Source organism: Gavialis gangeticus, unplaced genomic scaffold, assembly GCF_001723915.1.
Source record: "Gavialis gangeticus isolate Ggan-Ray unplaced genomic scaffold, GavGan_comp1, whole genome shotgun sequence".
NCBI lineage: Eukaryota > Metazoa > Chordata > Crocodylia > Gavialidae > Gavialis > Gavialis gangeticus.
Window position 1 is genome coordinate 48,880,149 of NW_017728998.1, and position 8,875 is coordinate 48,889,023.

At 40.3% G+C, this 8,875-nt stretch overlaps 1 protein-coding gene across 5 annotated transcripts in view; it reads right to left on the bottom strand.

Annotated features, from left to right (window-relative positions):
* Positions 1-593: 593 nt before the first annotated feature.
* The window catches only part of CNGB1 (cyclic nucleotide gated channel beta 1), a 158,407-nt gene continuing 150,125 nt past the window's right edge, over positions 594-8,875 (bottom strand). For all 5 annotated transcript variants that reach the window (XM_019505900.1, XM_019505901.1, XM_019505902.1 and 2 more), the window contains 8 exons: positions 8,363-8,504; positions 7,842-8,001; positions 6,310-6,407; positions 6,133-6,216; positions 5,032-5,150; positions 3,645-3,791; positions 2,520-2,715; positions 594-1,000 (listed from right to left, as the gene is read on the bottom strand). In XM_019505900.1, coding sequence (XP_019361445.1) covers positions 794-1,000; positions 2,520-2,715; positions 3,645-3,791; positions 5,032-5,150; positions 6,133-6,216; positions 6,310-6,407; positions 7,842-8,001; positions 8,363-8,504 — 1,153 coding nt within the window. In that variant the 3' untranslated portion in view covers positions 594-793. The remainder of the gene's footprint in view (positions 1,001-2,519; positions 2,716-3,644; positions 3,792-5,031; positions 5,151-6,132; positions 6,217-6,309; positions 6,408-7,841; positions 8,002-8,362; positions 8,505-8,875) is intronic.

An 8,875-nucleotide genomic window follows, 5' to 3' on the forward strand; every position in this document is an offset into this window, starting at 1 on the left:
GAGGAAGCACTAACTTGAGATATAGAAAGAAGCAAGGGGAAGCTTCTTGGATTTTTTTAAACCAGTGCTCAGCATGCACAGCACAGCATACAGGAACTTGACTGAGGGGGACATGAAGTTTCTGTTCATAAAAGCTTCGTCACTTTGTCTTTTGTTGGTCAGAATTTGAAAATAGGTAGGTAGGAGTGAGTGAGTGTGTGCGTGTACTCAGGTTTCTGTATTTTCTAACTCACCCTTACCACACCCCTCTCCAGCTAGCAAAACAGAACCTGTTTCTTGACATATAGTGTAGTAGTATATGTAACAAGTTATGCTTGCTGTAAAGAAACTAAGAGAAATCTACCTTTTAGTTTCTTAGACTTGAAACCCAGTCCCACACCATCATTCCCCAAATTCTCTGAACAGTACATTAGTCTGTCTCAGTTCTTCAATTCCTAGGGATGACATGGCAGTCAAAGCTAGAATAACAAAATAGATGAAGCAGGGGTCTTATTTAAGAGGGCAATTTGAATGCTCAGCAAACCTTTGTTTAATTTTATTTCCTTGAGGGCTGGCTTGGCTACTGGGATAGATTTCCATCTGCATCTAGCTGTGTACCCTTCTAAATTATGTGGCAGAGCTTCATCAACAGTAGTGTTGTGGACTAAGTACACAAGAAAGGCAGAGCCTATCAAATTAGCTTAGTTAGCAAAGCCTCTAGCCATTGTACAGAAACCTTTTTCCATCTGACACATTGGCTGAGCTGAAATACATGGCAGCAGTTTTCTAGGAGAGAGGCAATCATTTGCTTTTTTCATTTCTTTTCTTCTGGCTCCACAACCTCAACAGTGAGAATCTGTTCCCCACTTTGTGGGGCAGGAGTCATGCGGAAAGAGACCGAATCATCTCCCGTCACAGTGACAACTTCCTCAGTTTGTTGTTCTTCTGACTTGCGGTGGGAGGCCAATGGGGATCGATGGTGCATTGGTGATTTTGGTGGAACTGGAGCGGAAGCTGCCTCCTGGAAGATACAACAAACAAAGTCAAATTTACAAGGCCTTAATCCATGATCACACCCTATTGGCCACTACTACTGTTGATTAATTCTTAATGCTTAGTGTAGTCTGGCAGAGAAAACAGGATGTCAAGAGTGTTTGCAGCATCGGAGCTCTTCACTAGGATTTCACTTTATTGGTGTGTGGTTGAATTTTGTTTGTAGGGGAAGATAAATTACATGCTCAGGAAACACATTGGAATCAGTATCACACACAACTTCTGTTACAGAGATTAGTCATTACATTTCAGTCCTTTTCGGAAATAACCAAGGGATTTATCCTGGTAACATTTTGCAAAAATATGTTGTCAGTGGGCCTCAGACACCAAATGATTATCTAAAAGTACAGGTATTTACAATGAGAGCTATTAAAAAGAAAATGCAATCTTCAAAAACTGATAGAGGATTATAAAAGCCCATACTAAACTAATGTAGACTATGAAAGGAAGCTGGAGTTCTTGGTAAATGCATCACTTAGGGCATTTATTTTTGTGGTGGCTATCCAGAATGTGTAGTAAATCAGCAGCATTTCTGTTTGCTGCTGCTTTTAACTGTTTTTAAATTTTTGTTATCATGTTTAATTATCTGAAGCCTCACTTCTATGAAAGGCAATATAGACCTGGATTTCATTGTTTTGTCTCTTTCTGGATACTAATATGGTCCATTATCAGAGTTCTGAATGCCTGTTGGTGTTTCAATACCTGTGCTCTACTAAGAAAAGACATGGATATATTAAACAGACATTTATGTTTAATTAAATGTGGCTCCTTTTTTAGTGTTTGACCAGGAAAGCAAACCAGAAAATGTGAATATTAAGACTTCTAATTTCTTTGGTTCTATTCAAGTCTGACTTACTGAATTTGTAGAATATCAAAATGCAAATCCAGTTAAATGAATAATGCTAAAGATTTAGATGGATATAATTCCCTGTAGATACTGGATATTTGGTTCTACATTTGACCATTATTTTATTATATGGATTAACTCTGAGTAGCTCTGAATCTTATGAAGTAGAGGTTTTGTTATGTGGATATGTACACAGTAAAACTAGACTGTCACCTAACATTTTCTCATAATTAGAAGCTCCAAAGGTGAAAGCTAATGTGTTTATCCTTTTGGGCCACACTACAAGCTGATGCCTGCCAGCTACTACACCTTCCTTGAAGGCTGTCTTTAATTCACCTACGACCACTTTTCTGTTTGTTTCAATCACTCTAAAACTTAGTCTGCCTTTATGTGAAATGTAATAGAGGTCTCAGTTCTGTTCCTTAAGAACTGACTTTATAAAACCATGATTATTACCAACAGCTGACTCCTTTTTTTGATTGTGGCACCAGAAAAGCAAACCCAAAAAGCAGACTGGGTTTGTTATTGTTCAGCCGGAATATACATTCTGTGCTACACCTTGCTCAGCCTATTAGCTGTATTACAAAATGATCATCCCATTGTGAATGAAAGAACAAAAATTCCCCTCCTTTGTGCTCACCTGCATTTCCTGCATTGCTTTCAGCTCTTTTAGTTTCCACCTGATGTGGGCAAGCTTTCCTTTCCTTGCCATCTTTCCTGCAGCTACCAGAGCCGCTTGGAAGAGTTTAGGTGTCCCAGGTCTCGGTGGAATGATGAGCGTCTCTTTGGGCATTCCTTTTTCGTCTTTCTGTTTATTGTTGTTTTTCAGCATTTTCCTAGAGCAAGAAAGAAAACTAGTTGTGTCTGGGAACATGCCATGCTAAATTCATTTTCCAACACAAACAGATTCAATTTTGTAGCAAACAAGGAAGGTATTCTTAAAACTTTGGACTTGGTTGTGGGTTAGAGCTGGGAAAGGGAGGCAAAAATAATCTGAATATTTTGTTCACATTGCTACATGCATGGGTAGTCAGTGCTCCCAAACAGTTCATACAACATGGGAGCTAACCAGTAATACAGTGTTGTTCAAATCAGTTCATGAAATAAATGCAGTCACAACCATTATTTGTAGAAGCAAACTTCAAATGTATACACACAAACATGAATTACAGGCACTCTTCATATATGTTTTTATCAAAGGTAAAACTTGGCCTGACTAGCAAAGAATAATCTTCTAAAAGATGTAGGGACAGCCAAACTGCTTGACACATTTAAAATGAGGCTGTACAAAATATTAGTAAACAGAAAATACTTCTACAATATTGGGGTGGGGAGTTGAATTAAATGACCCAATTAATCTTTTCCAACTCTAGGATTTAAAATGATCTGCTGAAACCCTCTAGGATGAAATACAACTATGAATTAGGAAAGGAAATTAACAGCCATCTTCTACATATTAGCTTCAAGCTACCTCAAAGAGCACCCTCTAGCTTCTACTCAAATTATTGGAGATTCGGCAGATTTTTTTTCAAGTCCTGATGAGGTTTGAGTCTGTATAACTTACAAGAACTGATTCAACTAAACCCCCTAAATGTGTGCGCACATGTACGCACGTGTGTGTGTATATGTGTCTGTGTGTGTAGTGTGTTTACCTTGTGTGCAGCCCCAAAGATGCACCTGATTTCTCTCACTCTAAGGTTTGTACCATGTCTAAATATCGATTACATATTACAAATGACACTTCAAAAAACAATCTGTCACTCACTTTGCTTTCTTACGCAGAAGCTTCTCTGAGTCAGGATAATGCACCAAAATTTCGCTCAAGTCCTTCTTATCCAGAATGAAAAGATTAGCGAATCCATGAGCCACAACATTTGCTGTGCGGCGATTTCCACCTCCCACTGCCAGCAAGCTAATTAAAACAGCAAGAGAGGTTAATTTAAAACCAGATGAGCGACAGGGTTTGCTTCTGTAAATAAGTTGTCTACATATTCAGCGCTTGCCTTCTACCAACGATTCTACCAACAAGGACATTTTTACATGTCTGGTATTTTAAGTGAGGGGGGGTTGTGAAACAGTAATATAAAAGCCTCTTTTTAAAAAAATCATTATTGTAATTTTGTAACTATGATGACATAAAACAAGCTTCATACAGAAATGGCTATAGAAAAAGCAACCACAGACTCACCAATCAATACAATAACTCTAAGCAGTTATGCACAGGTATTAACTATGCAAACAACAATAGGCATTATAGTTCACATCCTACAAGGAAAGCAAAGACCTTTATTGGGGATTGTCAGTGTTATGGCTCTACTTTTCCAATTGTCACAGCACAGCATGCAGATCTTTGCTAACAGAGATGTGTAGGTTTTTGTAATCATATTCCACCTATAACTAGTATTTCTGTTTCTTCTTGAAGTTGGCTGACCTGAAGAGCTCATTATAAATGCATGCTTTTCCTGATAACCAGGAACTACTGTCATCTCACTTTACACTTTGATCTCACATTTTCAGCCACATGGATTCCCTACCTGCACAGGTCAGGTGGTTTAGAACAGTAAGCTTGCAAGATTTCTTTTCACCTAACGTGAGAAAGGGGTGATCCAAGTCAGACTAGAGAATTCTCCATTTTCTTCGGTTTATTTCAAAATCAACAATACGCTTACTGAGGAGTTTGGCTTTTAAGATTGAATAAAGATGGGGTCACACAGATTTTCAACCAGGGTACAGAGGAGACCCGCCATTTACAATCTAAGTCTCCACAGTGAGATCACTAATCCTTTCATCTGACAAGGCTCTCACAGGACCCTTTCAATGCTCTTCAGCTGGGCAGGAGGGTGATGGTGGTAGTTTGATCTGATGGGGGTTTTTTTCCTCTCTTTTTCCTCCCCTCTCCCTGCCCCCCCCACAAGTTGAGTCTTGCTTCTGCTACTGTCAGAGCACCAAGTCAGCTCATATCATGGAAGCTTATGAACAGACACCACTGGTGTCTGATCCCTTTCGATGACAGCAGAAACTAGAACCCAGTGGTGTATCTGCCTTTCCCACCTGTGCTTAGCTCAACTTCTGCTATATATCCTCAAATTCCCTCTAATCCCAGTTGTCCTTCCTTTGTTTTCATGACTTCCCCCATCGATCCCTCCTCTGACCTGATTTCTCCAAACACCGACCCAGGTTTCAGTGTCACAAGCACAGTTTTGCCATCAGGTCCTCCAAGCACCTGCACCTGTCCAGCCTGTATAATGTACATCTCTCGGCCAATTTCCCCCTAAAATAAAGATTAGAACAAACTGTGGGGCATGCAGTTGTTGCACTGATACACTCCAGAAAGAAGGGATGATCAAATACAAAAAATAGGGGGACACTGTTCCTCCAGCTCTCTTTTTTCACAGTATTTTTTCTCTCTCATATTATTCTATCCTATTTCCTCTTAACTGTTACTGTTACTAATGGCAACCACAGCTATAGTAAAAATAAATCTGTTCCAAATCAGGTTTTTATATTAATATTTTTACACCTAAACCAACAGAGGGCACTCATTGCACATTATAACCAGCATCAACAACAGTATGTGACATTTTTGGTATGAATTCCCTTACAAAAAGGTGCATCCTTCCTGTCCTGTTTTGTTGGCCACATCTTTCTGCCTCAGATACCTCTCAGAAAGTGTGACCCAGAGAAGGCAAAAGTGACAACTCTGCTCTACCTTTGTGCTTCTTAATTTTGTGTAGCAATGGTTGCAGCTTCTGGTGTAAGTTAAAAAAAAAACATTTGTGGAGGCTGCACTAATTACAGTAGTCTGGCATGACTGCCTATGGGCTGCTCCACAGTCAGGAATATCAGCAACACTTCCCTCATCTTTCCCATTCTCACTCCCATAATACCTCCCTCTTGATCCTATTCACACCCTCAGTAGTACCCCCATACACACTGTCTATGCAGAAAGGTAGCATATGCTTGCATATATCGACCATACGCTGCTGCCTCCATTGGCTGAAGTTCCAAAAGGACCTTTATGGTCAATTTGTGCTGGAACAGTATCAATAGTGGCAACCAGAATATGCTCCTGTCTCTTTCAACATGTTTTCCCCTGCCAAATGTATAAGGTAAAAAAAAATATACCCCACACCCATTCAAATAATTTGATGATGAGCTTCTGCAGCTGGCCTGTCTCTCCCTTACCCTAACATAGCATCACTCTACTTTCAATTCTTTTAAGAGAATTTGTTTAAAGAGGAAATGCTTGTTACCTTCTTACATACGTAGTCATGAGGTAAGTAAACAACAGACTTGAGCCTCTTCAGCATGTCAAAAATCATCTGCCGATCACAGCCCTGAACCAAAGACAAAGAAGGAAGAATCATTATTTAGTGTGTGGGCACATGTCCAAATTTAACTCATGTCAGAGCTGAGAAGGTTGGCAGTACCTGGAAGAGCGCCACCTTACTGACTATAGCATAGTTCACATCAATGGCAATATCCAGCCTCATCTTTTCAGGTAACTGCACCAACAGCTCGGTTTCATCTGTCACATTGGGATAGAAAACAAAATGCTGGTGACTTGCAGAAATTTGCTGGCCTTCAAGTATGGGTCTCAGTGCACAAGTCAGTGCAGAGTAATAGCCATTAAGAATCATGGCTTTCACATTTATACCTAGGAAGCAGGAAAATCTACAACAATGACCTAGACTGTCCAGAGGAAGAGTGTATTTCTTTTAAACAACAATCTCCTTTGGATTCTACAGAGGTTGCTACGCATGATCACTACAACTGGAGCTCTATGCTTTTTTGATGACTACCTGGCTGGACTCATTTGAGTCCAGTCTTTTCTCCCGCCCAGGCTGGGGGTCAGACTTGAAGATCTACAAGGTCCCTTCCGACCCTACTTCTATGATTCTATGATTCTATGAAAAGTTTGTTGGCAGTAGAAGGCAACTCTTTGCAGATGGATCCTGTCAAACCACAGGGATTTCAATATACAGGTAAGTATGACCCCATCAGCTTGATATTGCAACATTCTTCTGAGAAGGAAGTTGGTCCAGGAGTGAGTGGAAACCAATATGATGATTGAATCTGAGAGAACCAGCCTGCCAGGAAGGTTAGGGGGGCAACTTGGGGAATAACATGGAAACACTTGTGTAAATTCAGGTATAATCAACTACAGAGGCACAAAGCTGCAGCACTGCTCTGCTTCTCCATTTAGTGGAAAGCCCATGTTTTCCTGTGGTTTTTCCAAAAGAGGTGATTTGACAGATTATTTCAGTTCAACTAATTGCACTGGTAGATAGGGGGTTGAAAACCTAAGAGCAGCATGCTATTGTATGAACATTCGGGTTCAACAAAAAGCTAGGAATTTGAATCCTGGTAGTGGCATATCATGTATAGACAAAAATGGACATAGGCTCCATAGAAGCCTAGAAGTATGGGCAAAGAAAAGCAGTGAGAAAAAAATGACCCCTCTCCTTATCCCCTTCCTCTCCCTTCTACTCGAAATGGTTGGGGATGGGACCTTCAAGCTGTGCTGCCACTGCCTCTGCAAAGTGGCTGCAGTGCCTTCAATGTATGGGTTTAACTGAAATATCTAAGTGCCACTGGGCACATCTACATGACACGTTACAGCAATGTAGCATCAGCGGGCATGAACCATGATGCCAATGCTACTGTGCAATAGCTTCAGAAACAACCCAGGCAGCGCTGGAACTGTGCAGTACTAGCAGTTACTACAGTCAGGTGCATGTGTAGACATTCCCAGTGACAGCTAGAATGGGAAATAGGCAGCCATGTCTCTTGTTTTTTCTCCAAATAACTGAATCTGCAGTTGGTGCTGATAATAGTAATCAGCATTTTAGCTGCATGCACAAACTGTTGTTCACTTAGTGAGAACACTGCCATAAAAAAAACAGAAAGGCGTGAACTTGAAGTAATATTGGCAATAATCCTACACACAGCGTGTTCTTACCTAGCATGCCTTGTGACTGCCATGTGTATTCATACCATGTTTTGACCCGGTTCTGAACAACTCTGGGAATTCTGTAGAAGTTCATGTACTTAATGGTACTGTCCATGCAACTCCGATAATAAGTTTGTCCTGCTGTAGCGGCACCAACTACATCTCTCATCTGGGTTGGAGGCAGGAGTACAAAACAAAGGAAAAGCATTTATTCCTTGTTACTTAGAGTTGCTGAGGATTCTAAAGACTCCACACCTAGTTTCTCAGGCTGAACACATGTTGTGGATTGTCACAGAGATTTTTAGCATCTGCATGCTCTGATTTAGAACATATTTGGCATTCTGCAAGTCAGGAGCCTTTCTGTTAATAAAACAAATTTTGAAATTACCCTGACACTGTGGGAGGAAGTTGAAAAGTGCGGAGTAGGCTTTTATAATCAAAGCATCATTTCAGAGGAAGAGGCATTAAAAAGAACACACACTGTCAATTTACAGTACAGGGAATGGACAACGGGGTGATTATTCGCCTACCTGACCTATCATAACAGAGAAGGCAAAGACTCCCGTGAAGTAGTTCACAAGCTGGAAGACTATTTCAAACAGAGTTCGAGGGTCTGGGAGGCCTCCAATGGTAATCAGGGTCTTGACAGCCCAGTAATAACAGCGGATATAACTACAAGGAAAAGAAAGAACAATGCTTCTGTGAGTTTCCTGCAGCATTACCTACTTTTTCCTATCAGATTGCATGGGCACACTCATCCAGTCTGGAGTCTTTTGTCTCTAGTGTTGGGGGTGAACTAATGAGCTTAAATCTCTTTCCTTCAAAGATAATGTTCTTGGAAATCCCATGGAAACAAAGAGATTTAGCATTTACCTAGAAATCTCCATTTGTTAGGTAAAGTTATCCAACTGGGTTCTCTTCCCCTCTTTATCAGTAACACTAATAGCAAACTGAAAAAAGCAGTCACCCACATTTTGTGTGTGTGTGTGTGTGTGTGTGTGTAGGGTCATTTATATTTTTATATATATATATATATATATATA